This window comes from Tachysurus vachellii, chromosome 13, assembly GCF_030014155.1.
Source record: "Tachysurus vachellii isolate PV-2020 chromosome 13, HZAU_Pvac_v1, whole genome shotgun sequence".
NCBI lineage: Eukaryota > Metazoa > Chordata > Actinopteri > Siluriformes > Bagridae > Tachysurus > Tachysurus vachellii.
Genome location: NC_083472.1, coordinates 362,501 through 388,402, shown reverse-complemented (window position 1 = coordinate 388,402; position 25,902 = coordinate 362,501). Strand labels below are relative to the sequence as shown.

General features: G+C 50.0%; 1 protein-coding gene across 1 annotated transcript in view; it reads left to right on the top strand.

Moving 5' to 3' along the window:
* The first annotated feature begins 809 nt into the window (after positions 1 to 809).
* LOC132855715 (zinc finger C3H1 domain-containing protein) overlaps positions 810 to 25,902 on the top strand; it is a 25,503-nt gene continuing 410 nt past the window's right edge. The window contains exons 1-35 of the mRNA XM_060884883.1: positions 810 to 1,327; positions 1,616 to 2,059; positions 2,315 to 2,397; positions 2,508 to 2,802; positions 3,036 to 3,235; positions 3,400 to 3,517; positions 8,220 to 8,314; positions 8,388 to 8,585; positions 9,462 to 9,632; positions 9,866 to 10,000; positions 10,083 to 10,201; positions 10,847 to 10,975; positions 11,060 to 11,234; positions 11,427 to 11,549; positions 11,645 to 12,199; positions 12,311 to 12,420; positions 13,158 to 13,289; positions 13,362 to 13,483; positions 13,623 to 13,724; positions 13,843 to 13,971; positions 14,202 to 14,379; positions 14,530 to 14,716; positions 14,961 to 15,149; positions 15,231 to 15,468; positions 15,573 to 15,678; positions 16,610 to 16,808; positions 16,963 to 17,057; positions 17,139 to 17,237; positions 17,339 to 17,443; positions 18,622 to 18,772; positions 19,032 to 19,132; positions 23,695 to 23,796; positions 24,761 to 24,800; positions 25,138 to 25,200; positions 25,422 to 25,902. The exon at positions 25,422 to 25,902 is cut by the window's right edge and continues 410 nt beyond it. Coding sequence (XP_060740866.1) covers positions 937 to 1,327; positions 1,616 to 2,059; positions 2,315 to 2,397; positions 2,508 to 2,802; positions 3,036 to 3,235; positions 3,400 to 3,517; positions 8,220 to 8,314; positions 8,388 to 8,585; positions 9,462 to 9,632; positions 9,866 to 10,000; positions 10,083 to 10,201; positions 10,847 to 10,975; positions 11,060 to 11,234; positions 11,427 to 11,549; positions 11,645 to 12,199; positions 12,311 to 12,420; positions 13,158 to 13,289; positions 13,362 to 13,483; positions 13,623 to 13,724; positions 13,843 to 13,971; positions 14,202 to 14,379; positions 14,530 to 14,716; positions 14,961 to 15,149; positions 15,231 to 15,468; positions 15,573 to 15,678; positions 16,610 to 16,808; positions 16,963 to 17,057; positions 17,139 to 17,237; positions 17,339 to 17,443; positions 18,622 to 18,772; positions 19,032 to 19,132; positions 23,695 to 23,796; positions 24,761 to 24,800; positions 25,138 to 25,200; positions 25,422 to 25,550 — 5,808 coding nt within the window. The 5' untranslated portion in view covers positions 810 to 936 and the 3' untranslated portion in view covers positions 25,551 to 25,902. The remainder of the gene's footprint in view (positions 1,328 to 1,615; positions 2,060 to 2,314; positions 2,398 to 2,507; positions 2,803 to 3,035; positions 3,236 to 3,399; positions 3,518 to 8,219; positions 8,315 to 8,387; positions 8,586 to 9,461; positions 9,633 to 9,865; positions 10,001 to 10,082; positions 10,202 to 10,846; positions 10,976 to 11,059; positions 11,235 to 11,426; positions 11,550 to 11,644; positions 12,200 to 12,310; positions 12,421 to 13,157; positions 13,290 to 13,361; positions 13,484 to 13,622; positions 13,725 to 13,842; positions 13,972 to 14,201; positions 14,380 to 14,529; positions 14,717 to 14,960; positions 15,150 to 15,230; positions 15,469 to 15,572; positions 15,679 to 16,609; positions 16,809 to 16,962; positions 17,058 to 17,138; positions 17,238 to 17,338; positions 17,444 to 18,621; positions 18,773 to 19,031; positions 19,133 to 23,694; positions 23,797 to 24,760; positions 24,801 to 25,137; positions 25,201 to 25,421) is intronic.

The following is a 25,902-nucleotide window of genomic DNA, read 5'->3' as shown; positions in this document are numbered from 1 at the left end:
GTGTAAGAGAAGAGTGTATAAAGAGTGTGTAAGAGAAGAGTGTATAAAGAGTGTATAAAGAGTGTGTAAGAGAAGAGTGTATAAAGAGTGTATAGGAGAAGAGTGTATAAAGAGTGTGTAAGAGAAGAGTGTATAAAGAGTGTATAAGAGAAGAGTGTATAAAGAGTGTGTAAGAGAAGAGTGTATAAAGAGTGTATAAGAGAAGAGTGTATAAAGAGTGTGTAAGAGAAGAGTGTATAAAGAGTGTGTAAGAGAAGAGTGTATAAAGAGTGTGTAAGAGAAGAGTGTATAAAGAGTGTGTAAGAGAAGAGTGTATAAAGAGTGTATAAGAGAAGAGTGTATAAAGAGTGTGTAAGAGAAGAGTGTATAAAGAGTGTGTAAGAGAAGAGTGTATAAAGAGTGTGTAAGAGAAGAGTGTATAAAGAGTGTGTAAGAGAAGAGTGTATAAAGAGTGTATAAGAGAAGAGTGTATAAAGAGTGTATAAGAGAAGAGTGTATAAAGAGTGTGTAAGAGAAGAGTGTATAAAGAGTGTGTAAGAGAAGAGTGTATAAAGAGTGTATAAGAGAAGAGTGTATAAAGAGTGTGTAAGAGAAGAGTGTATAAAGAGTGTATAAAGAGTGTGTAAGAGAAGAGTGTATAAAGAGTGTGTAAGAGAAGAGTGTATAAAGAGTGTATAAAGAGTGTATAAGAGAGGAAATAGACGTAAATATCGCGATATTCAAATCGTTCCGAGAGTCAAATCACTTCCGGTATCGTGACACTGAAACATCGCGATAATTCGGTGTCACTGTTAGAATGCGGAAATCTCGCGAGACTCTGAGACGTTTGTCTCTTTTCTCTGTCGTCGCAGTGAAGACGCTCGTTAACGTGTGAAGATCAGAAACGTATTAAAGTTACACAGGAACATGAGCGTGTATTAACGTGTTTAACACACAATGGACCCGACTGTGACGTGCGGCTCTCCGCGGGAGGACGGGGAACTGGAGGACGGAGAAATCTGTGATGACGAGACGGAGGAGAAGCCGCAGGGCGCGCGGCCTGGTACCGGCTCCCGGAGACCCAAAACCTCCACACCGAGGTCCGGGGGCTTGGGGAAGGATTTCCGGGCCCCATTCAGATCCATGCTGCACGGCCCGTTCCCCCCCACTGCCTCCGGGCCGGACCGGTTAGAGTCGCCCGGGACCAGAACCAGCTTCTGGGAGCGCAGTCACGGAGCACTGGGCCGGTTCCGGTACCGGGGAAGAGCCGCAGGGGGCCGCGGGGACCGAGCGCGAGGGGCCGCGAGGGGCAGAAACATGCATCGGAAAGATCCCCCCAACTGGAAACGTATCCTTAATCCGTACATATAGTTTCTGGGGGAGGGGATTCGATCTAACAACCTACTGCTCAGTGCAGAGCCTTAAACACTCAAGCTAACAATCTGGGTTTTAAAGCTGAAGTTTACATAATTAACCTCAGACTTTGGGCTGAGATTTGATCTCGTAACCTTTTGGTTGGTTGTAGTTTAGATGACATTGTTATAACGGTGTGTGGTTTCTGTTTGGTCCTGTATTTGGTGTGTTACGGCGTGTGTAATGCTGTGTGATGTGATGATGCTTTAACTCGGTGTATCAGAGAAGCAGGGTGGCCGAATGGCGGGGCGCAAACCTGCGTACATCTCCTACAAAGTGGAAAACGGCATGGACGAGAGCTTTGAGGACCTGTTGATGAAGTACAAACAGATCCAGCTGGAACTTGAGTGCATCCGCAACCAGGAGAGGAGAGCGCTGAAACCCGGCGAAGACTCGCCACATGGGGAACAAGAGGACACGTCCCCCTCTGAGACGCCACCGACGCCCCAGGGGACAGAGAAGAGAGAGGAGCAGGAAGAGAGGAAGTCGTTCCAAGCGTTTAACCTCAGACCTCTTAGACAGAAACTGCTCACGCCAGCAGAGAGAGACACGCTGAACACTAAGACCACCCAGGGGGCAGAGCAAACAGAGGTGGGACATAATGAGGAGAAAAAAGAAGTGAAAAAGGAGGCGGAGAAAATTCCTGTCCAGCCAATGAGCCCGAACGGTAAAGTGTGTGTGAGGTCGAAAATCAAACAGATCCACAACATCCACCTTTATCCATAATTTTTGTGTGTGTGTGGGATGTGGTAGCTCAGTGGTTAAGGTGTTGGACTACTGATCGGAAGGTCATGGGTTCGTACCCCGGGACCAATCTGCCACTGCTGGGCCCCTGAGCAAGGCCCTTAACCCTCAATTGCTCAGTTGTAAGTCACTCTGGATAAGGGGGTCTGCTAAATGCCGTAAATGTGTGTGTGTGTAGAAGCTGAAGAAGACGAGGAAGCTGAAGAGTCCTCAAACCTAAGCATCTCACTGACCAAAGAAGCCAACAAAACTCGTGGCAAGGTACACACACACACCGTTGTCTTCATGGACAGATCATTGTAGGCCACGAGATCTTAATGGTGTGTGTGTGTGTGTGTGTGTGTGTGTGTGTGTGTGTGTGTGTGATGTAGGATGAAGATGATGAGCTCTCTGAGCTGCAGTTGCGCCTCCTCGCTCTACAGTCAGCAAGTCGCAGGTGGCAGCAGAAGGAGCAGCAGGTGATGAAGGAGAGCAAAGAGAAACTGAATCGTGCCAAATCCACACCTGACCACTACCGGGTCACCACCAGGTCCGCCTCTGCTGGGAGGGGTCGCCCAGGGTCAGCGGTCAAAGGTCAGGAGAAGGGCAAACCCCCAGGTAGACCAGGCACAGAGCGAAGCAAAGCACCACTTAAAGGACATCCTGTAAAACACACTCTGAGCCCAGGTACAAATGTCTCACTGTTCATCACCTCATCATTATTTACCTTCTGGGTGTAAGGTTTGGTATAAAAATGCATTCACACACACACACACACACTCACACACACTCACACTCTCACACACACACACACACACACACACATTTAAACTACATCCAGATACTGAATTTAATTACAACCTTTTTAAAAAGAACATGTTTGTTTATTTCCTACACATTGTTGTGTCTCTGGTGGTTAGTGTCGAAGCAGGCGTGGAGGAAACAGCAGCTGCGGACGTGGAAGCTACAGCAGGAAGCCCAGAAACAGAAGAGTGAGGAAGAGGATGAGAAGAAGAAAAGAGAGGAGGAAATCCGCAAGATAAGGGACCTGTCCAATCAGGAGGAGCAGTATAACCGCTTCATGAAGCTAGTGGGAGGAAAACACCACACACACACCAAGGTAAAGTATGTGCACACACTCACACAAGGTGAGACACACACACACACACACACACACACACACACAACAAGGTGAGACACACACACACAACGTATAATTAATTGGATGGAAAATTAGAACACCGATAAAGTGTTGGCTTTATTGTCTTTCTGTGTGTGTGTCAGTCTTCAGATCCTGAACACAGAAAGCTAAAACAAGGTCTCGACTCCGCCGGTAATCTGTACCAGTATGATAATTATGATGAAGTTGCCATGGATACAGACAGTGAGACAAATTCTCCAGGTGAATAATTAAATACTCTGAAGTGTGTGTGTGAGTGTCTGTGTGTGTGTGTGAGTGTCTGTGTGTGTGTGTGTGTGAGTGTCTGTGTGTGTGTGTGAGTGTCTGTGTGTGTGTGTGTGAGTGTCTGTGTGTGTGTGTGAGTGTCTGTGTGTGTGTGTGAGTGTCTGTGTGTGTGTGTGAGTGTCTGTGTGTGTGTGTGAGTGTCTGTGTGTGTGTGTGAGTGTCTGTGTGTGTGTGTGAGTGTCTGTGTGTGTGTGAGTGTCTGTGTGTGTGTGTGAGTGTCTGTGTGTGTGTGTGAGTGTCTGTGTGTGTGTGTGAGTGTCTGTGTGTGTGTGAGTGTCTGTGTGTGTGTGAGTGTCTGTGTGTGTGTGAGTGTCTGTGTGTGTGTGAGTGTCTGTGTGTGTGTGAGTGTCTGTGTGTGTGTGAGTGTCTGTGTGTGTGTGAGTGTCTGTGTGTGTGTGTGTGTGTGTGAGTGTCTGTCTGTGTGTGTGTGTGAGTGTCTGTGTGTGTGTGTGTGTGTGTGTGAGTGTGTGTGTGTGTGTGTGAGTGTCTGTGTGTGTGTGTGAGTGTCTGTGTGTGTGTGTGTGAGTGTCTGTGTGTGTGAGTGTCTGTGTGTGTGAGTGTCTGTGTGTGTGTGTGTGTGTGTGTGAGTGTCTGTCTGTGTGTGTGTGTGAGTGTCTGTGTGTGTGTGTGTGTGTGTGTGTGAGTGTCTGTGTGTGTGTGTGTGTGTGTGTGTGTGAGTGTCTGTGTGTGTGTGTGAGTGTCTGTGTGTGTGTGTGAGTGTCTGTGTGTGTGTGAGTGTCTGTGTGTGTGAGTGTCTGTGTGTGTGAGTGTCTGTGTGTGTGAGTGTCTGTGTGTGTGAGTGTCTGTGTGTGTGAGTGTCTGTGTGTGTGAGTGTCTGTGTGTGTGTGTGAGTGTCTGTGTGTGTGTGTGAGTGTCTGTGTGTGTGTGAGTGTCTGTGTGTGTGTGAGTGTCTGTGTCTGTGTGTGTGTGTGTGTGTGTGTGTGTGTGTGTGTGTCTGTGTGTGTGAGTGTCTGTGTGTGTGTGTGAGTGTCTGTGTGTGTGTGAGTGTCTGTGTGTGTGTGTGAGTGTCTGTGTCTGTGTGTGTGTGAGTGTCTGTGTGTGTGTGAGTGTCTGTGTGTGTGTGAGTGTCTGTGTGTGTGAGTGTCTGTGTGTGTGAGTGTCTGTGTGTGTGAGTGTCTGTGTGTGTGTGAGTGTCTGTGTGTGTGTGAGTGTCTGTGTGTGTGAGTGTCTGTGTGTGTGAGTGTCTGTGTGTGTGTGAGTGTGAGTGTCTGTGTGAGTGTGAGTGTCTGTGTGAGTGTGAGTGTCTGTGTGAGTGTGAGTGTCTGTGTGAGTGTGAGTGTCTGTGTGTGTGTGTGAGTGTCTGTGTGTGTGTGTGTGTGTGAGTGTCTGTGTGTGTGTGTGTGTGTGAGTGTCTGTGTGTGTGAGTGTGTGTGTGAGTGTCTGTGTGTGTGTGTGAGTGTCTGTCTGTGTGTGTGTGTGTGTGAGTGTCTGTGTGTGTGTGTGTGAGTGTCTGTGTGTGTGTGTGTGTGAGTGTCTGTGTGTGTGTGAGTGTCTGTGTGTGTGTGAGTGTCTGTGTGTGTGTGAGTGTCTGTGTGTGTGAGTGTGTGTGTGAGTGTGTGTGTGAGTGTGTGTGTGTGAGTGTGTGTGTGTGTGTGAGTGTGTGAGTGTGTGTGTGTGAGTGTGTGTGTGTGAGTGTGTGTGTGTGTCTGTGTGTGTGTGTGTGAGTGTCTGTGTGTGTGTGTGAGTGTCTGTGTGTGTGTGTGTGAGTGTCTGTCTGTGTGTGTGTGTGTGTGAGTGTCTGTGTGTGTGTGAGTGTCTGTGTGTGTGTGTGTGAGTGTACTGGTGTTGTGTGTGAAGTGTCTGTGTGTGTTGTGGAGTGTCTGTGTGTGTGTAGTGTCTGTGTGAGTGTCTGGTGTGTGTGTGAGTGTCTGGTGTGTGTGAGTGTCTGTTGTTGTAGTGTCTGTGTGGTGTGTGAGTTCTGTGAGTGTGTGAGTGTCCTGTGTGTGTGTGTGGGTGTGAGTGTCTGTCTGTGCTTGTGTGTTGGTGTCAGTCTGGGCGTGTGTGGAGTGTCTGTCTGTGCGTGTGTGTATTGCTGCTGGTGCGTGTGTGTGAGTGTCTGTCTGTGCGTGTGTGTGAGTGTCTGTCTGTCGTGTGTGTGAGTGTCCTGTCTGTGCGGGTGTGTGAGGGTCTGTGTGTGTGTGTGTGAGTGTCTGTGTGTGTGTGTGTGAGTGTCTGTGTGTGTGAGTGTCTGTGTGTGTGAGTGTCTGTGTGTGTGAGTGTCTGTGTGTGTGTGAGTGTCTGTGTGTGTGTGTGAGTGTCTGTGTGTGTGTGTGAGTGTCTGTGTGTGTGTGTGAGTGTCTGTGTGTGAGTGTGAGTGTCTGTGTCTGTGTGTGTGTCTGTGTGTGTGTGTGTGTCTGTGTGTGTCTGTGTGTGTGAGTGTCTGTGTGTGTGTGTGAGTGTCTGTGTGTGTGTGTGAGTCTGTGTGTGTGTGTGAGTGTCTGTGTGTGTGTGAGTGTCTGTGTCTGTGTGTGTGTGAGTGTCTGTGTGTGTGTGAGTGTCTGTGTGTGTGTGAGTGTCTGTGTGTGTGTGAGTGTCTGTGTGTGTGTGAGTGTCTGTGTGTGTGTGAGTGTCTGTGTGTGTGTGAGTGTCTGTGTGTGTGTGAGTGTGAGTGTGTGTGAGTGTGAGTGTCTGTGTGAGTGTGAGTGTCTGTGTGGTGTGTGTGAGTGTCTGTCTTGCGTGTGTGTGAGTGTCTGTCTGTGCGTGTGTGTGAGTGTGCTGTGTGTGTGTGTGAGTGTCTGCTGTGTGTGTGAGTGTCTGTCTGTGTGTGTGTGTGAGTGTCTGTCTGTGCGTGTGTGTGAGTGTCTGTCTGTGCGTGTGTGTGAGTGTCTGTCTGTGCGTGTGTGTGAGTGTCTGTGTGTGTGAGTGTCTGTGTGTGTGAGTGTCTGTGTGTGTGTGAGTGTCTGTGTGTGTGTGAGTGTCTGTCTGTGTGTGTGAGTTTCTGTCTGTGCGTGTGTGTGAGTGTCTGTCTGTGCGTGTGTGTGAGTGTCTGTCTGTGCGTGTGTGTGAGTGTCTGTGTGAGTGTCTGTGTGTGTGTGTGTGAGTGTCTGTGTGTGTGTGTGTGAGTGTCTGTGTGTGTGTGTGTGAGTGTCTGTGTGTGTGTGTGTGAGTGTCTGTGTGTGTGTGTGTGAGTGTCTGTGTGTGTGTGTGAGTGTCTGTGTGTGTGTGTGAGTGTCTGTGTGTGTGTGTGAGTGTGTGTGTGTGTGAGTGTCTGTGTGTGTGTGTGAGTGTCTGTGTGTGTGTGAGTGTCTGTGTGTGTGAGTGTCTGTGTGTGTGTGTGAGTGTCTGTGTGAGTGTCTGTGTGTGTGTGAGTGTCTGTGTGTGTGTGAGTGTCTGTGTGTGTGTGAGTGTCTGTGTGTGTGTGAGTGTCTGTGTGTGTGTGAGTGTCTGTGTGTGTGTGAGTGTCTGTGTGTGTGTGTGTGTGAGTGTCTGTCTGTGCTTGTGTGTGTGTCTGTCTGTGCGTGTGTGTGAGTGTCTGTCTGTGCGTGTGTGTGAGTGTGTGTGAGTGTCTGTCTGTGCGTGTGTGTGAGTGTCTGTCTGTGCGTGTGTGTGAGTGTCTGTCTGTGCTTGTGTGTGTGTCTGTCTGTGCGTGTGTGTGAGTGTCTGTCTGTGCGTGTGTGTGAGTGTCTGTCTGTGCGTGTGTGTGAGTGTCTGTGTGTGCGTGTGTGTGAGTGTCTGTCTGTGCGTGTGTGTGAGTGTCTGTCTGTGCGTGTGTGTGAGTGTCTGTCTGTGCTTGTGTGTGTGTCTGTCTGTGCTTGTGTGAGTGTCTGTCTGTGCGTGTGTGTGAGTGTCTGTCTGTGCGTGTGTGTGAGTGTCTGTCTGTGCGTGTGTGTGAGTGTCTGTGTGTGTGTGTGAGTGTCTGTCTGTGCGTGTGTGTGAGTGTCTGTCTGTGCGTGTGTGTGTGTGTCTGTCTGTGCGTGTGTGTGTGTGTCTGTCTGTGCGTGTGTGTGAGTGTCTGTCTGTGCGTGTGTGTGAGTGTCTGTCTGTGCGTGTGTGTGAGTGTCTGTCTGTGCGTGTGTGTGAGTGTCTGTCTGTGCGTGTGTGTGAGTGTCTGTCTGTGCGTGTGTGTGAGTGTCTGTCTGTGCGTGTGTGTGAGTGTCTGTCTGTGCGTGTGTGTGAGTGTCTGTGTGTGCGTGTGTGTGAGTGTCTGTCTGTGCTTGTGTGTGTGTCTGTCTGTGCGTGTGTGTGAGTGTCTGTCTGTGCGTGTGTGTGAGTGTCTGTCTGTGCGTGTGTGTGAGTGTCTGTCTGTGCGTGTGTGTGAGTGTCTGTCTGTGCGTGTGTGTGAGTGTCTGTCTGTGCGTGTGTGTGAGTGTCTGTCTGTGCGTGTGTGTGTGTGTCTGTCTGTGCGTGTGTGTGAGTGTCTGTCACACACAGACAGACACACACACACACACACAGACAGACAGACACACACACAGACAGACAGACAGACACACACACAGACAGACAGACACTCACACACACAGACAGACACACACACACACACACAGACAGACACACACACACACACACAGACAGACAGACACACACACACACAGACAGACAGACACACACACAGACAGACAGACAGTGTGTGTCTGTATTGTACGTGTGTGTGACAACTTGTGATTTTTTTTCCCAGGTTCTTCTCCATCACATGAGTCACTTGGTGCAGTTGGGTCTCTGTACACTGATCCAGTCTGTGTGTTATCTTTAGGCTCCGCCCCTCTCAGACAGGTAAGTTCCGCCTTCATTTGTGTGAACATTAAATAGTTTTATCATCACTGAGATGTTTCTCTGCATTCTACAGGACATGTCTCAGTATTGTGTTGATCCAGTGGGTGTGGTTTCACTGACTCCACCCCCTCCTCCACCCCCAATGCCTCCTCCAGAGGATTCGGAGCGTCCACCTAAACCTCCGTTTGCTGATGAGGAGGAGGAGGAGGAGATGATGCTGAGGGAGGAGCTTCTCAAATCACTAGCTAACAAACGTGCTGTGAGACCAGAGGTAACACACTCTCACACACACTTACACACACACTCACTCTCACACACACTTACACACACACTCACTCACTCACTCACACTCACTCACTCACACTCACTCACTCACACTCACTCACTCACACTCACTCACTCACACTCACTCACACACTCACTCACTCACACTCACTCACACACTCTCACACACACACACACTCACACACACACTCACACACACACTCACACACACACTCACTCACACTCACACACACTCTCACACACACTCTCACACACACACTCACACACACACACTCACTCACTCACACTCACTCACTCACACTCACTCACACACACACACACACACACACACACACACTCACACACACACTCACTCACACTCACACACACTTACACACACACTCACACACTCACTCAACCTCATAAACCTAAACACTCACACACTCACTCTCTCACACACTCACACACACTCACTCACACACACTTACACACACACACACACACACACTCACTCTCACACACACACACACACACACACACACACACACACACACACACACACACACACACACTCACTCACACTCACACACACTTACACACACACTCACACACTCACTCACACACTCACACTCACTCTCTCACACACTCACACACACTCACTCACACACACTCACACTCACTCTCACATACTCTCACACACACTCACTCACACACTTACACACACACACACTCACTCTCACACACACACACTCACACACACACACACACACACACACACACACACACTCGCACTCACACACACACACACTCCTCTTGATGGTTTTTAAATGTCTGGTCATTTAAAATGTGTTCTGATCCCTGATTGGTTCTATTTTTCTTTCAGGATTCATCCAGTAACAGTGGCCCGCCCTCTCCCAGCAGACCTGTAGCCCCGCCCTCTGTTAGAACCCACACTGCTGCTTCTGTCTCTCTTGGTTTCAGCACTAGCTCCGCCCACTCTCGCACGTCCAGCAAGTTTGGCCGAGTAGCAGGAGCGTCCAGAGCGCCGCTGGTGGTGTGTTACAGTAACAACTTTTAAATATATTTTGTTGGTTATTATTGTGTTGTTTACATTTCTGATGGACTCTGAGTTAAACAACGTTAATGTGAGTTTTATTAAACACACAGTAGAAGTGTTTGCTGAGATTCTCAGTATTAGTGTCACATTCACACATTAGCACTTGTGTATCGTTCTGCCAGGTGCTTGGCCCCTTTAATTGCTGCTTACAGATGTGTTGTGTTTTCCAGCTGCCGCGACACAAAGCCGTGGTCGTTCGTCTGAACGCGTCTGATGACAGTGACTCTGAGATGGAGGCCTCCAGTTCACAGTGTGTGTTTGGTGGTCTGGAGTCTATGATCAAAGAGGCACGGAGAACCGTGGAGGTGAGAGTAGAGCACATGGTTACACCTTCACTGCTCTGTGTTATGAGCTCACAGATCTTACGTCTTTTATTGGGTGATCCAGGCGGCGAGACCGAGGCCTGTTCCGGTGGCTGAGAAGGAGAACAACCCGCTGAGGACACCGGACACTTTACTGGAGGGAGCGGTGATGGAATACCGCCTCCTGAGGGCGGAGTTAACCAGGTGACTCGCACATAACAACCCTGTGGCACGTTCAGAATCGGATGGGGTTCCATTTGTGGATATATTATCTGTGTGAACTGGGCCACAACCTCGCCGTCAGAACTTAGCGAGTTAAATATAGAGAAGAGTTTATAAGCAGCCAGTTCTCACCCACAGCTGCCCACCGTAACCAGGACACGAGGTGCTGTGTGTGTGTTGGAAGTTACAGTGTAGGTGTTTATGATGAGGGAAAGCATCAGTGTTGCCGATGGTAACAGAGAGCCACACCAGGAGACATGCTACCTGAGTGAGAGGGTGATGTAACATAGTATGGTGATGGATGTCTTATCAGTCTGAGTGACAGACAAGCTGCCAGTCCGTCCTGTGGAGCTGAATGAACTCCTCACATCAGGTGTCGTTATGAGACGGGATCAGGATGTGTGTGAGGATACAGACAAAAACATGAAGCATGTTAACTTGTGATGAGCTGCTACTGTAGAGCAGGACACGTGTGCAGGCCGAGCCAACAGTCCGTTACAATCGTCTACATATTCTGTCGTATATCAGAGGGGCAAATGAGTAAAAAGCTTTAAACACTGATGTAATTTCTCTTTAACGTAAATCATAAAAATGACTTTGCTGTTTAACACAATGCTTTTTTCACAGTTGGGAGAATCGACGAATCAGGATGTCTGATTGTGCCTCTTCGTCTCCTGTTGGATTTGACTCCGATGTCGTTGTGCTGAGAAAACCTGTTGACCTCAGCGACATGGAGGAGAAACTCGCCAGACAGCGGTCGGTGTTTTCATCTTTACATTAAAGTACAGAAGTGTTCTATAGGGTGAGGACTAAGTTTAAATGTGTGTGTGTGTGTGTTAGTGCTCAGCTGCAGAAGGACCAGGCTCTGCTCGAGCAGCTACATCAGCAGGAGCTCAGGAAGAAAGAGTCTCTGAAACTGGCAGAGGCCAAAGTGGTGCGACTGAAAGAGCAGCTGCTCGCTGCAGAGAAAGTTGCCAGTGCAAACCGAGTGTTGCTACGCAAACTGCAGGAACAGGTACACGTACACACACACACACACACACACACTGCTCTTTTATCTCTGTTGAATCAGCACATTCAGATTTTATTTCCACTTTGTATTGATTGTTTCTCAAGAGTTTTTCACAGCAAGATACACAACAATATTTATTAGGTGTGATGAACTTAGTGTGTGTGTGTGTGTGTGTGTGTGTGTGTGTGTGTTTAGGTTCAGCGTGTGCAACACCGTGTGACCGTGAAACAGCACAACGCCCTGCGAATGGAGAGAGAGCTTCTCTCTCAGACAGGAACACTGAGAGGGAACTATAAACGTAACAACACACAACTCTTAGTGAGTATACACACACACACACACACACACACACACAGCTTTACTTTTCCTTTTTGATTAATACTTTGTATACAACTTAATACATGTGTGTGTAGATGGCGAGGCGGCATGGTGTGGACCTCTGTGACATGCACTACTCAGATCTGATGGCACAGAAGAAGCGTCTGCAGCAGCTGGAGAGCGAGTACGCGCTGAAGATCCAGAAGCTGAAGGAAGCACAGGCTTTACGCCAGGCCAACGCTCCCATCATGCCCTGCAGCGTGACGCAGCCCTCACTTCATGACCTCACGCAGGACAAGCTCACGCTCACTAGTGACGATCCTGGTGATGATCCTGACCCAGAGGGAGCGGAGTCACAGCCTGCTAACGCCAACACCACCACCACTCGCCGGCGCTCGTTCCGTGAGTCCGGGTCATTCACTAAACCCAATCTGAGCCACACTGAGACTCTAGCCACACCCACAACACCGACCACACCCACCGTGTCTACCAAACAAGCCACGCCCCCCACAGAGTTGCTTGGCCTGTTCGGTCTAAGCGTAGAGGACCTGCGGCTGCGCTATCAGCAATGCGAGGCGCTGCCAGACCTCCTGAGACAGGAACTCTGTACACAAGGGGGCGCTCTGCTAGACATTCGGCCCAGTGAGAGGGTGAGTGGTGTTCTATTCTCTCTCTCACACACACGTGCGCTTTTTCAGTCAGTTTTATTGTGTGTGTGTGTGTGTGTGTGTGTGTGTGTGTGTGTTTGTGCGGAGACACAGGTCATTCAGGTGGACTTTGACCCCATGGTGCCTCAGCAGGTGCGGAGCGAGCTGAAGTCGGTTCCGTTCGGTCCGTACCGCAGTCCGCTCCTGGTTTTCAGATCATACAGGTGAGTTGGTGCTTGGGGTTGGTGCGGGGTGTTGGTGCGGGGTGTTGGTGCAGGGTGTTGGTGCAGGGTGTTGGTGAGTGGTGTTGGTGCGTGGGGTTGGTGCGGGGTGTTGGTGCGTGGGGTTGGTGCGTGGGGTTGGTGCGTGGGGTTGGTGCGGGGTGTTGGTGCGGGGTGTTGGTGAGTGGTGTTGGTGCGTGGGGTTGGTGCGGGGTGTTGGTGCGTGGGGTTGGTGCGTGGTGTTGGTGAGTGGTGTTGGTGAGTGGTGTTGGTGAGTGGTGTTGGTGAGTGGTGTTGGTGCGGGGTGTTGGTGCGGGGTGTTGGTGAGTGGTGTTGGTGAGTGGTGTTGGTGAGTGGTGTTGGTGAGTGATGTTGGTGAGTGGTGTTGGTGAGTGGTGTTGGTGAGTGGTGTTGGTGAGTGGTGTTGGTGCGTGGGGTTGGTGAGTGGTGTTGGTGAGTGGTGTTGGTGAGTGGTGTTGGTGAGTGGTGTTGGTGAGTGGTGTTGGTGAGTGGTGTTGGTGAGTGGTGTTGGTGAGTGGTGTTGGTGAGTGGTGTTGGTGAGTGATGCAGTGACCAGAGATTGTTCTTTGTCTTTGTACATGCACAATATTGAATGTACGAGAATCTTACATGTGGTTTTGTCTTCTCCTGTAATATGAGGTCTAATTAAAATGTTCATGTCATGGTGACATTACCGTGTGTGTGTGTGTGTGTGTGTGTGTGTGTGTGTGAGAGAGTAGGTTCAGTCCATATTTCCGCACTAAAGAAAAGCTCTCTCTGAGCTCCATCACCTACAGCCACACCATCGAGTCACGAAAGTGCTTCTGTCGCTTCGACCTGACGGGAACCTGCAATGACGACGGCTGCCAGTGGTGAGGACCATCACACACTCACCAGGAGCACCTGAAGGTGTGTCACTCTAACTGACCGTGTGTGTGTTTTAGGCAGCACATGAGGAACTGCACTCTGGATGGAAACCAGTTGTTCCAGGACATCTTGTCTTACAGCCTTCCTCTGATTGGCTGTTCACAGGAAAGCTCCACCAATGACATTACTCGAGCAACAGGTGCAGCTTTCACATTTCCTCTTCCTGTTTCCTCTTCCTGTCCCTGAGTGGATACACCGCTGTTTGGGATTTACTGTAGTACTAAAGTGTGTGTGTGTGTGTGTGTGTGTGTGTGTGTGTGTGTGTGTGTGTAAAACAGAGAAGTATATTAAGAAGCTGTTTGGAGCGAATAAGGACCGGATGGGTTCAGACCAGAAAGCCGTGCTGCTCGTCAGTAAAGTCAATGAGAGCTTACGGCATGGTGAGACTCTGTCACTTCCTTGTGATTGTGTCAAGTATGACTCAATTTTTCATAACTCTGTGTGTGTCTGTGTGTGTGTGTGTGTGTGTGTGTGTGTGTGTGTGTGTGTTGTCTGCAGTTCCACCATTTACTACATACAAACAGAGGAGGAAATGGAGACCAGAACCACACAAAACATCACCTGACCCCAACACTGCAGCTGAGAGTGAGGAGGAAAATATAACCATCCCTGCTGCTGCTGATGAGGGTCAGTCACACACACACACACACACACACACACACACACACACACACACACACACAGAGTGGGTATCTATTCAGTATGGAGAAAGGCACAGATCCTGACACACACACTGACATCGACTGAAATTAAATGACATCTAATCACCACAACATAGCAGCTTTACATTAAGCTTCAGATGGTTATAGTTAACTCTGTGTGTGTGTGTGTGTGTGTGTGTGTGTGTGTGTGAGCAGACGGGTGTGGGTCAGAGTGCCGTTCCCTGTCAGATGTTTGTGTCACTCAGGATGATAAGCGGTACTTTGACACTGAAACAGATGACATTTCCAATCTGGAGTACAGTGTGTTAGACAGCCCAAGTGACAGGCAGCTGTGGATTAAACTCGCCTACAGATACCTCAACCAGAAAGACACGTAAGGCACTCACACACACACACACACACACACACACACACACACACACGCACACTAAAATGTACCCATTTTATCATGAGGTTTGATGGTGTGTACACAGGTCACATTATTAACACAACACTATCTTTAACAACACTATTTTCTTGGCAGCGCTTTATCGGAGTGTGTAGACGCTGCACTGAACACACTTTCACGCGCTCTGGAGGATAACCGTGAGGACGAAGAACTGTGGTGTCACTACCTCACACTGTTCTCACGCCGCGGCAGCACTGATGATGTGAGGGAGATGTGTGACATGGCTGTGGAGCACGCAACACACTATACTGTGTGGTGGACTGTGAGTTTTATACACACACACACACACACACACACACATACACACACACAGTGTCTCCAACAGTGTACTATAGTGTATGAACACAAGCGTGCATTTAATATGCAGTAGTTACTCATTTCTGTATCAGTCGCAGTGTCACAGTGCTAAAACCTCCCCAGTTCTCATCACAGAGATTCCAGTGAGACTTAATACTGAAGTGTGTGTGCGTGTGTGTGTGTGTGTGTGTGTGTGTGTGCTTGTACAGTACCTGAGTATCGAGAGCTCATTTGATGGAAAAGATGCAGTGTGCCAACGGTTGCTGCAGTTCCTGATGGATCCTGCTGATGGCGCTGTAGAGGAGCTCTCGTCATTTCATCTTCTGGAAACACTGCTTTACCGAACACAGCTCAGTGTGTTTACTGGCCGTGTGCACAACGCCCAACATATCCTGCAGGTCTGTGTACACACACGCACACACACACACACACATAAATAAGACAAGAGAGTGTGTATGTATAAACTTGTGATGGTTCAGGAGGCGCTGATGTCAGAGGGTGAACATGTGGTATCATCACGTCTCTCTCTGCCTCACCGCTGTGTTGCGTGGCTCTGCTACATCCATCTGTGTGAATTTGGGACACTTCCTGCACACCTGTACGATCCGGCTAACTCCAACCCGTCTCGGATCGTCAGTCTGGAGCACTTCCTCTTTCCCTGGAAGTCGAGTGAGGATGTTCACACACATCCTGAACGCCTCATCACACTGTTCCAGGGTGAGCCTCCATCCACTGAGTTACATCTTTTACCACATCCTTCATTCAACAGGGAGTGAGAAGTGTGTAGTGATGATGATGTGTGTGTGTGTGTTGCCCTACAGATGCATTATCGAGGTGTGTGGATGATGGCGTGTCTCCAGCTGAACGGACGCTCGCGTGTCTTCCTCTGCACCTCAACCTGCTCCACCTGCACAAAGTTCTGGGGAGGTAAACAGACCACAGCGCAGCAGTTAATCCAGCTGTTTGTTCTGTAATACAGCCTGATGGAGGCGCTATAGTGCAACATTGTGTGGTTTTATTCTTCTGCTGAATTTAAACAAATATTCTTCAGAAAGAAATCTGTAGAGAAAAAGTGAAGTAAAAAAGGTATCAGCACTTTCAGTGTCTTCTCTCTCGTGTGTGTGTGTGTCTATGTGACTGTGTCTGTGACTGTGTGTGTGTGTGTCTATGTGACTGTGTCTATGTGACTGTGTCTGTGACTGTGTGTGTGTGTGTGTCTATGTGACTGTGTGTGTGTGTGACTGTGTGTGTGTGTGTGACTGTGTGTGTGTGTGTGACTGTGTGTGTGTGTGTGACTGTGTGTGTGTCTGTGACTGTGTCTATGTGACTGTGTCTGTGACTGTGTGTGTGTGTCTATGTGACTGTGTGTGTGTGTGACTGTGTGTGTGTGTGTGACTGTGTGTGTGTGTGTGACTGTGTGTGTGTGTGTGACTGTGTGTGTGTGTGTGTCTGTGTGACTGTGTGTGTGTCTATGTGACTGTGTCTGTGTGACTGTGTCTGTGACTGTGTGTGTGTGTGTCTATGTGACTGTGTGTGTGTGTGTGTGACTGTGTGTGTGTGTGTGACTGTGTGTGTGTGTGACTGTGTGTGTGTGTGTGACTGTGTGTGTGTGTGTGACTGTGTGTGTGTGTGTGACTGTGTGTGTGTGTGTGACTGTGTGTGTGTCTCTGTGACTGTGTGTGTGTCTCTGTGACTGTGTGTGTGTGTCTGTGACTGTGTGTGTGTGTCTGTGACTGTGTGTGTGACTGTGTGTGTGTGACTGTGTGTGTGTCTCTGTGACTGTGTGTGTGTGTGAATGTGTGTGTGTGTGTGTGTGAATGTGTGTGTGTGTGTGTGTGTGAATGTGTGTACATGACAGGCTAAAAGAAGCCACTGCACTGTGTGAGAGTGTGCTGGTAGACATCCCTCATTGCTGCCCCCTGCTGGAGAGCTTGAGTGAGCTGCATGTGGCAGGTGGAGACGCAAACGAAGCGGTGTGTGTGTGGCTACGTGCACACAGGCTCCGCCCTCACGATGCTCAAGTGTTTTACAGTCTGTGTAAATGTCTACACACACAGGTGGGTTAACACAACTATGTAAAAACGACCAAACTCACACGCAGACACACACTTTATTTAATATTATGATGTATGCTGTTACTACCAAAATGCTATAGCACTGATTGTGCTGTGTGTGTGTGTGTGTGTGTGTGTGTGTGTGTGTGTGTTGTAGGAGAGACACAGTGAGATTGTTGTGCTCTTTAAGCAGTTTGTGTTGTCTCTGTGTGATGGGGTTCGGGAAGATCTCCTTCCTGAAGTGGGTTTAAGGTGAGCACCTGAGTAAATGTGTGTGTTATTGAGACACATCTGTGTTTCTTTATTGTTCTAACTTTATATTTATATTGTCAGGCACTTACTAGGCGTCCCCTCAGAAGACCTACAGCACTCGGTCCTCTCACTCTCTAAACAGCTTCAGGATCAGCTCCCCTACCTGCACCTCACACACTGGTGGGTCACCTGAACCTCATACTGACCTCAGGCCTGCCTCTAGACTAGTAATGTATTACCTGTAACGTGTGTGTGTGTGTGTGTGTGTGTGAATGTTGTAGTTTCTGGCAGTCAGTGCGAGGCAGTGTTGTCGAGGCAGTGGAGGCTTTCGAGGCAGCGCTGGGAGCCATTTCAGATCTGGAGGTGGTGAAGAAACTCTGGCTTGAGTGAGTGCATGGGAACACACACACTCTCTCTCTCTCTCTCTCTCTCTCTCTCAACACACACACTCTCTCTCTCTCTCTCTCTCTCTCTCTCTCTCTCTCAACACACACACTCTCTCTCTCTCTCTCTCTCTCTCTCTCTCTCTCTCTCTCAACACACACACTCTCTCTCTCTCTCTCTCTCTCTCTCTCTCTCTCTCTCTCTCAACACACACACACTCTCTCTCTCTCTCTCTCTCTCTCTCTCTCTCAACACACACACTCTCTCTCTCTCTCTCTCTCTCTCTCTCAACACACACACTCACTCTCTCTCTCTCTCTCTCTCTCTCTCTCTCTCAACACACACACTCACTCTCTCTCTCTCTCTCTCTCTCTCTCTCTCTCTCTCTCTCTCTCAACACACACACTCTCTCTCTCTCTCTCTCTCTCTCTCTCTCTCTCTCTCAACACACACACTCTCTCTCTCTCTCTCTCTCTCTCTCTCTCTCAACACACACACTCTCTCTCTCTCAACACACTCTCTCACACACACACACACACACACACACTCTCTCTCTCTCTCAACACACTCTCAACACACTTTGAACATTAGTGCATGCTACAAGACCGAGTGTTCTACACAACGTAACTTACAGTACACTGTGTCTAGGGACCAACACCAGGGGCAAGAGGTTGCAAAGTTACAAACTCCAAACTGATCTGTAACTCAAATTAAGTCCAAATATTTTCCAATACGTCCACCGTTAACGTCCACCGTTAACATCCACCGTTGGACAAACTGCATCTGACCTTAACTAAAAAATAAAAAAAAACTAAAAAGGTCTAATATTCCTCATCTACAATCACATTAAATCAGTGACAAGATTTTGGTCCAAAGTTTTATATTTGAGATGAAGTCTGTCTTTAATCAGAGACTTGACCTGAGTCCAGAAACATGAGACTCCAGTCAAGTCTTTAATGAGAGAGAACTCCAAAGTTCTGACTCTTGTGATAGAGTTTTGAGGTTAAACTCCAGTCGTGTCTCAGATCTGAACCCAAAGCAGTTTTCTGCTCGACATGGAAGCAGCGACAGTTTAAGCCTGAAGCTGTGTGAAGTTTCTAAACAGCTAATGAAGTTTTTTACTTAGTGTTAGCAGAACTAGCATTTGTGTGTATGCTAACCGCTGTGCCTCTCTCCCCAGTTATCTCCTCTTTACTAGCAGTAAGCTGGCAGGCCGAGAGCTGCGAGTGTTCAGTGATCTGGTGCAGCGCTGCCTGAACACAGTGCCCACCAGGATCACCCTGCCGTACCACAGCACCACCTACTGGAGCTGCTACAACTTTCACAACCAGGTTCTCTCTCTGGCGCTTGCACACACACACTTTTTTATGTCCTTCTGTGCTTTCAGGTCAACAAACACTTCCAATTGCATTGCAATCTGTTTTTTTCTTACTTTCTTTGATTTCCAAATAATTTTGAATTGCTTCTGTCTTATTGCTGGGGTCTTGGCTGAGATCTGGGTTTGAGGGAGTTGGAGATGCTACTCTGTTGTTTCTCATAGTTCTACTTCATACTGTGGATGTGTTGAATATTTTGATGTGTGTTTTACAGGTGATCTCCTTCTATCTCAGTTTTCTCCCTTTATCGCTCCACTCGTCTGCTTTGGAAAGATTCAGAAATGCAATGCCGAGCAACACTGAACTCAGTCTCAGGTACAAAACACCTTCTCTGTGTGTGTGTCTGTCGGTGTGTGTCTGTCTGTGTGGTATGTGTGTGTGGTGGAGGTGGAGTGTGTGTGGTGGATGTGGTGGAGGTGGGGTGTGTGTGGTGGAGGTGGTGGGTGTGTGGGTGTGTTGTGGGTGGTGGGGTGTGGGTGGTGGATATGTGGTGTGGGTGGTGGAGGTGCTCTGTGTCTGTGTGTGTGTGTCTCTGTGCGTGTGTGTGTGTGTCTCTGTGTGTGTGTGTTTGTCTCTGTGTGTGGTGGTGGTGTGGAGGTGTGTTTGGAGGTGGTGGTGTGTGTGTTTGGAGGTGGAGGTGTGTGTGTTTGGAGGTGGTGGTGGTGTGTGGTGGAGGTGGTGGTGTGTGTGGTGGAGGTGGTGGTGTGTGTGGTGGAGGTGGTGGTGTGTGTGGTGGAGGTGGTGGTGTGTGTGGTGGAGGTGGTGGTGTGTGTGGTGGAGATGGTGGTGTGTGTGGTGGAGGTGGTGGTGTGTGTGTGTGGTGGAGGTGGTGGTGTGTGTGTGGTGGAGGTGGTGGTGTGTGTGTGGTGGAGGTGGTGGTGTGTGTGTGGTGGAGGTGGTGTGTGTGTGGTGGAGGTGGTGTGTGTGTGGTGGAGGTGGTGGGTGTGTGTGTGGTGGAGGTGGTGGGTGTGTGTGTGGTGGAGGTGGTGGGTGTGTGTGTGGTGGAGGTGGTGGGTGTGTGTGTGGTGGAGGTGGGGGTGTGTGTGGTGGAGGTGGTGGTGTGTGTGTGTGTGGTGGAGGTGGTGGTGTGTGTGTGTGTGGTGGTGGTGTGTGTGTGTGGTGGAGGTGGTGTGTGTGTGTGTGGTGGAGGTGGTGTGTGTGTGGTGGAGGTGGTGTGTGTGTGGTGGAGGTGGTGTGTGTGTGTGGTGGAGGTGGTGTGTGTGTGTGGTGGAGGTGGTGTGTGTGTGGTGGAGGTGGTGTGTGTGTGTGTGGTGGTGGAGGTGTGGGTGGTGGAGGTGGTGGTGTGTGAGGTGGTGGTGTCTGTCTGTGTGTGTGTGTGTGTCTGTGCGTGTGTCTCTGTGTGTGGGGGTGGTGTGTGGGGGTGGTGTGTGAGGGGGTGGTGTGGGTGTTTGTGGGGGTGGTGGTGTGTGTGTGAGGGGGTGGTGTGTGAGGGGGTGGTGTGTGGGGGTGGTGGATGTGGTGTTGGTGGTGTCTCTGTGTGTCCCTGTGTGTGTGTGTCCCTGTGTGTGTGTGTCCCTGTGTGTCCCTGTGTGTGTGTGTCCCTGTGTGTGTGTGTCCCTGTGTGTGTCCCTGTGTCCCTGTCTGTGTGTGTGTCCCTGTGTCCCTGTCTGTGTGTGTGTCCCTGTCTGTGTGTGTGTCCCTGTCTGTGTGTGTGTCCCTGTGTGTGTGTGTGTCCCTGTGTGTGTGTCCCTGTGTGTGTGTCCCTGTGTGTGTGTCCCTGTGTGTGTGTCCCTGTGTGTGTGTCCCTGTGTGTGTGTGTGTGTGTGTGTCCCTGTGTGTGTGTGTGTCCCTGTGTGTGTGTGTGTCCCTGTGTGTGTGTGTGTCCCTGTGTGTGTGTGTGTCCCTGTGTGTGTGTGTGTGTGTCCCTGTGTGTGTGTGTCCCTGTGTGTGTGTGTCCCTGTGTGTGTGTGTGTGTGTGTCCCCGTGTGTGTGAGTGTCCCCGTGTGTGTGTGTCCCCGTGTGTGTGTGTCCCCGTGTGTGTGTGTGTCCCTGTGTGTGTGTGTGTCCCTGTGTGTGTGTGTGTGTGTCCCTGTGTGTGTGTCCCTGTGTGTGTGTCCCTGTGTGTGTGTCCCTGTGTGTGTGTCCCTGTGTGTGTGTCCCTGTGTGTCCCTGTGTGTGTGTCCCTGTATGTCCCTGTGTGTGTGTGTCCCTGTGTGTGTGTGTCCCTGTGTGTGTGTCCCTGTGTGTGTGTGTCCCTGTGTGTGTCCCTGTGTGTGTGTGTGTCCCTGTGTGTGTGTCCCTGTGTGTGTGTGTGTGTGTCCCTGTGTGTGTGTGTCCCTGTGTGTGTGGTGGAGGTGGTGTGTGTGTGGTGGAGGTGGTGTGTGTGTGGTGGAGGTGGTGTGTGTGTGGTGGAGGTGGTGTGTGTGTGTGTGTGTGTGGTGGAGGTGGTGTGTGTGTGTGGTGGAGGTGGTGTGTGTGTGTGTGTGGTGGAGGTGGTGTGTGTGTGTGTGGTGGAGGTGGTGTGTGTGTGTGTGGTGGTGGCGGTGTGGGTGGTGGAGGTGGTGGTGTGTGAGGTGGTGGTGTCTGTCTGTGTGTGTGTGTGTCTGTGCGTGTGTCTCTGTGTGTGGGGGTGGTGTGTGGGGTGGTGTGGGGTGTGTGTGGGGGTGGTGGTGTGTGGTGGTGGGGTGTGTGTGAGGGGGTGGTGTGTGGGGGTGGTGGATGTGGTGTTGGTGGTGTCTCTGTGTGTCCCTGTGTGTGTGTCCCTGTGTGTGTGTGTCCCTGTGTGTGTGTGTGTGTGTGTGTCCCTGTGTGTGTGTGTCCCTGTGTGTGTGTGTCCCTGTGTGTGTGTGTCCCTGTGTGTGTGTGTGTGTGTGTGTGTGTGTGTGTGTCCCTGTCTGTGTGTGTGTCCCTGTGTGTGTGTCCCTGTGTCCCTGTCTGTGTGTGTCCCTGTCTGTGTGTGTGTCCCTGTGTGTGTGTCCCTGTGTGTGTCCCTGTGTGTGTGTCCCTATGTGTGTCCCTGTGTGTGTGTGTCTGTCCCTGTGTGTGTCCCTGTGTGTGTGTGTGTGTGTCCCTGTGTGTCCCTGTGTGTCCGTGTGTGTCCGTGTGTGTCCCTGTGTGTGTGTGTGTGTCCCTGTGTGTGTGTGTGTGTGTGTGTCCCTGTGTGTGTGTGTCCCTGTGTGTGTGTGTCCCCCCGTGTGTCCCTGTGTGTGTGTGTGTGTGTCCCTGTGTGTGTGTGTGTGTGTCCCTGTGTGTGTGTGTCCCTGTGTGTGTGTGTCCCTGTGTGTGTGTCCCTGTGTGTGTGTGTCCCTGTGTGTGTGTCCCTGTGTGTGTGTGTCCCTGTGTGTGTGTGTCCCCCCGTGTGTGTGTGTCCCTGTGTGTCCCTGTGTGTGTGTCCCTGTGTGTGTGTGTGTGTCCCTGTGTGTGTGTGTGTGTCCCTGTGTGTGTGTCTCTGTGTGTGTGTGTGTCCCTGTGTGTGTCCCTGTGTGTGTCCCTGTCCCTGTGTGTGTGTCCCTGTGTGTGTGTCCCTGTGTGTCCCTGTGTGTCCCTGTGTGTGTGTGTCCCTGTGTGTGTGTCCCTGTGTGTGTGTGTGTCCCTGTGTGTGTGTGTGTCCCTGTGTGTGTGTCCCTGTGTGTGTGTCCCTGTGTGTGTGTGTGTCCCTGTGTGTGTCCCTGTGTGTGTCCCTGTGTGTGTCCCTGTGTGTGTCCCTGTGTGTGTGTGTGTCCCTGTGTGTGTGTGTGTGTGTGTGTCCCTGTGTGTGTGTGTCCCTGTGTGTCCCTGTGTGTGTGTGTCCCTGTGTGTGTGTGTCCCTGTGTGTGTGTGTGTCCCTGTGTGTGTGTGTGTCCCTGTGTGTGTGTGTGTCCCTGTGTGTGTCCGTCCCTGTGTGTGTGTGTGTCCGTCCCTGTGTGTGTGTCCGTCCCTGTGTGTGTGTGTCCGTCCCTGTGTGTGTGTGTCCGTCCCTGTGTGTGTGTGTCCGTCCCTGTGTGTGTGTGTCCGTCCCTGTGTGTGTGTGTCCGTCCCTGTGTGTGTGTGTCCGTCCCTGTGTGTGTGTGTCCGTCCCTGTGTGTGTGTGTCCGTCCCTGTGTGTGTGTGTCCGTCCCTGTGTGTGTGTGTCCGTCCCTGTGTGTGTGTCCGTCCCTGTGTGTGTGTGTCCGTCCCTGTGTGTGTGTGTCCGTCCCTGTGTGTGTGTGTCCGTCCCTGTGTCCGTCCCTGTGTGTGTGTCCCTGTGTGTGTGTCCCTGTGTGTGTGTCCCTGTGTGTGTCCCTGTGTGTGTGTGTGTCCCTGTGTCCCCCTGTGTGTGTGTGTCCCCCTGTGTGTGTGTGTCCCTGTGTGTGTGTGTGTCCCTGTGTGTGTGTGTGTGTCCCTGTGTGTGTGTGTGTGTCCCTGTGTGTGTGTGTGTGTCCCTGTGTGTGTGTCCCTGTGTGTGTGTGTGTCTGTGTGTGTGTGTCCCTGTGTGTGTGTCCCTGTGTGTCTCTGTGTGTGTGTCTCTCTGTGTGTGTGTGTGTCCCTGTGTGTGTGTGTCCCTGTGTGTGTGTCCCTGTGTGTGTGTCCCTGTGTGTGTCTCTGTGTGTGTGTGTGTCTGTGTGTGTGTGTGTGTCTGTGTGTGTGTGTGTGTCTCTGTGTGTGTGTGTGTCTCTGTGTGTGTGTGTCCCTGTGTGTCTCTGTGTGTGTCTCTGTGTGTGTATGTGTGTGTTTGTGTGTCTGTGTGTGTTTGTGTGTCTGTGTCTCTCTGTGTGTGTGGTGGAGGTGTGTGTGGTGGTGGTGTCTGTGTGTGTGTCTGTCTCTGTGTGTGTGTCTGTCTGTCTCTGTGTGTGTCTGTCTGTCTCTGTGTGTCTGTGTGTGTCTGTCTCTGTGTGTGTGTCTCTCTGTGTGTGTGTGTGTGGTGTGTAACACTTCCCGTCTGACTCGTGTTCTTGCAGGGTTCTGCAGCAGGAGTGGAGTGATGAGAACATGGAGCAGATGAAGCTTCAGTCCCGACTGATGACTGTGACGATTCCCACCTGTCTGTCTGCCTGGAAGATGTGAGTCATGACGCCACCTGTTGGTCTGCTCAGTTTCAGTGTGATGCTCACGTTGGGGCAGGAGCAGGAAGCTGATTGGTTAAAGTAGACAGAATGTTGTTGTGGATTTCAGTTGAATGTTCTCACCTAGCAGTCTGACGTTCATGTAGTTCTCCTGGTCTGACCACGTCATCAGATCGGTCTTTTCTCACCTTCCTGTGAGGACACGTCCGGGTACAAGAGCATCCACGTCCTGTTTCCTGGCAGAAGGACGTGTCTCCTGTGGGATTGTCTCCTGGGTGGATAGTGAGATGATCCCTCACCTTGTCTTCCATGTCCACTTGTCCTCCCAGGAGCATTGTGTAGATCTGCCTCTTGTTGTTCTTGGTGATTGATGTTGATCATCAGCTCTGTCCAGGCTTTATCTCTGTGAGGACACCAGTGTCTCCTATACCTCTGACTTTTACAGAGATGGTGGTGCGTCCCATCTCTGGTCTTTCCTTGAAGATGGAAATGTGTTCCTGCCTTGTTCTGGGAGGATGTTGGTATGTTCCTCTTTGTTCCTGAAGGATTCTAGTGCATCCAAGTCTTTCCTGGAGGAACGGCAGTTCATCACACCTGAGGTCTGAGGGATAGTTGATCCGTCTCTGCTCTGGTCTTTACATCAGGACGTGATGGAGCTCCTCTCACCCCATAGAGCTGACCCATTAAGTGTGTGTGTGGGTGTGTGTACATGACTTGGAATTCACTCTGTGTGCGTGTGTGTGTGTGTGTGTGTGTACATGACTTGGAATTCACTCTGTGTGTGTGTACATGACTTGGAATTCACTGTGTGTGTGTGTGTGTGTGTGTGTGTACATGACTTGGAATTCACTGTGTGTGTGTGTGTACATGACTTGGAATTCACTGTGTGTGTGTGTGTGTGTGTGTGTGTGTGTGTGTGTACATGATTTGGAATTCATTGTGTGTGTGTGTGTTTTTTCAGAGCGGTTGCTGTACAGAAGCAGCAGAAGAGAAGATCAGAGGTGAGTAAAACATCCGGTTTTCCGTCTCTCACGTTTCCCTCAGCATTAGTTTTGTCTAACAGTTTTTTCTGCAGGTTCAAGCAGAAACATTTAGTGTGTTAGATGAAGCTTTTCTTCTCCTCCATCTCAGGGACTTTTTCCTCACCACAGTCACCTCAGGCTTGTTCATTGGGGATAAACACAAACAAATATTAAATCTAATATTAATCTTAAACCTTGTTTTATATTAAACTTTATATTAACTTTTTGTTTGTTCTGTAAAGCTGCTTTGAGACAAAAGTTCTATAGAAATACATTTGAATTATGAAAATAGATTTTGTGTGTGTGTGTGTTTTAGGTGCAGAAACTCTATCATCAAGCCCTTCAGAAACTGCCGCTGTGTGCTGCTCTGTGGAAAGATGTAATTTACATCATTAACCATGTCACAGTTAATACACACGCAGATGATGATGTTCTAACTGCTGTGTGTGTGCACGTGTGCATGTGTGTGTGTCTGTGTGTGTGTCTGTGTGTGTGTCTGTGTGTGTGTCTGTGTGTGTGTCTGTGTGTGTGTCTGTGTTTGTGTCTCTCTGTGTGTGTGTTTGTGTGTGTTTGTGTCTCTGTGTGTGTGTGTGTTCACAGTGGCTCCTGTTTGAAGCTGCAGCTGGAGGTAAAACTGACACACTGAACAAACTGGTTGCGAAATGCCAGGATGTGGGAGTGAGTCTGAGTGAGCCGCTCAGTGTACACTCTCACACTCAGGACACGTGAAGTCTGCAGTCACTCCCTCGCTCCCTTCCTCCCTTCCTCTCCTCCTCTCTTCCTTCCTCTCCTCCCTATACCCTTATAATCCCCCTCACACACCACACCATCTTTACCCCTTCACACATCTATCACACACACTGCAGTAGACAGAGCGGTGAGTGTGTGTGTGTGTTTGTGTGTGTGTCAGCAAGCTGAAGAAAATGAACTCCAGCTAAGCGAGTGTGTGTCCTCCAAGTCGTCCTGTACGTAAGTATGGAGCTGATCACACAGCTGCTGCTGTTTCTTTTGTTTTAGTCTTTTGCGTTTTAATCGGATTTTATTTTGTTTCTGGCTCCGAGTTAACGGACTTTCTCTCTCT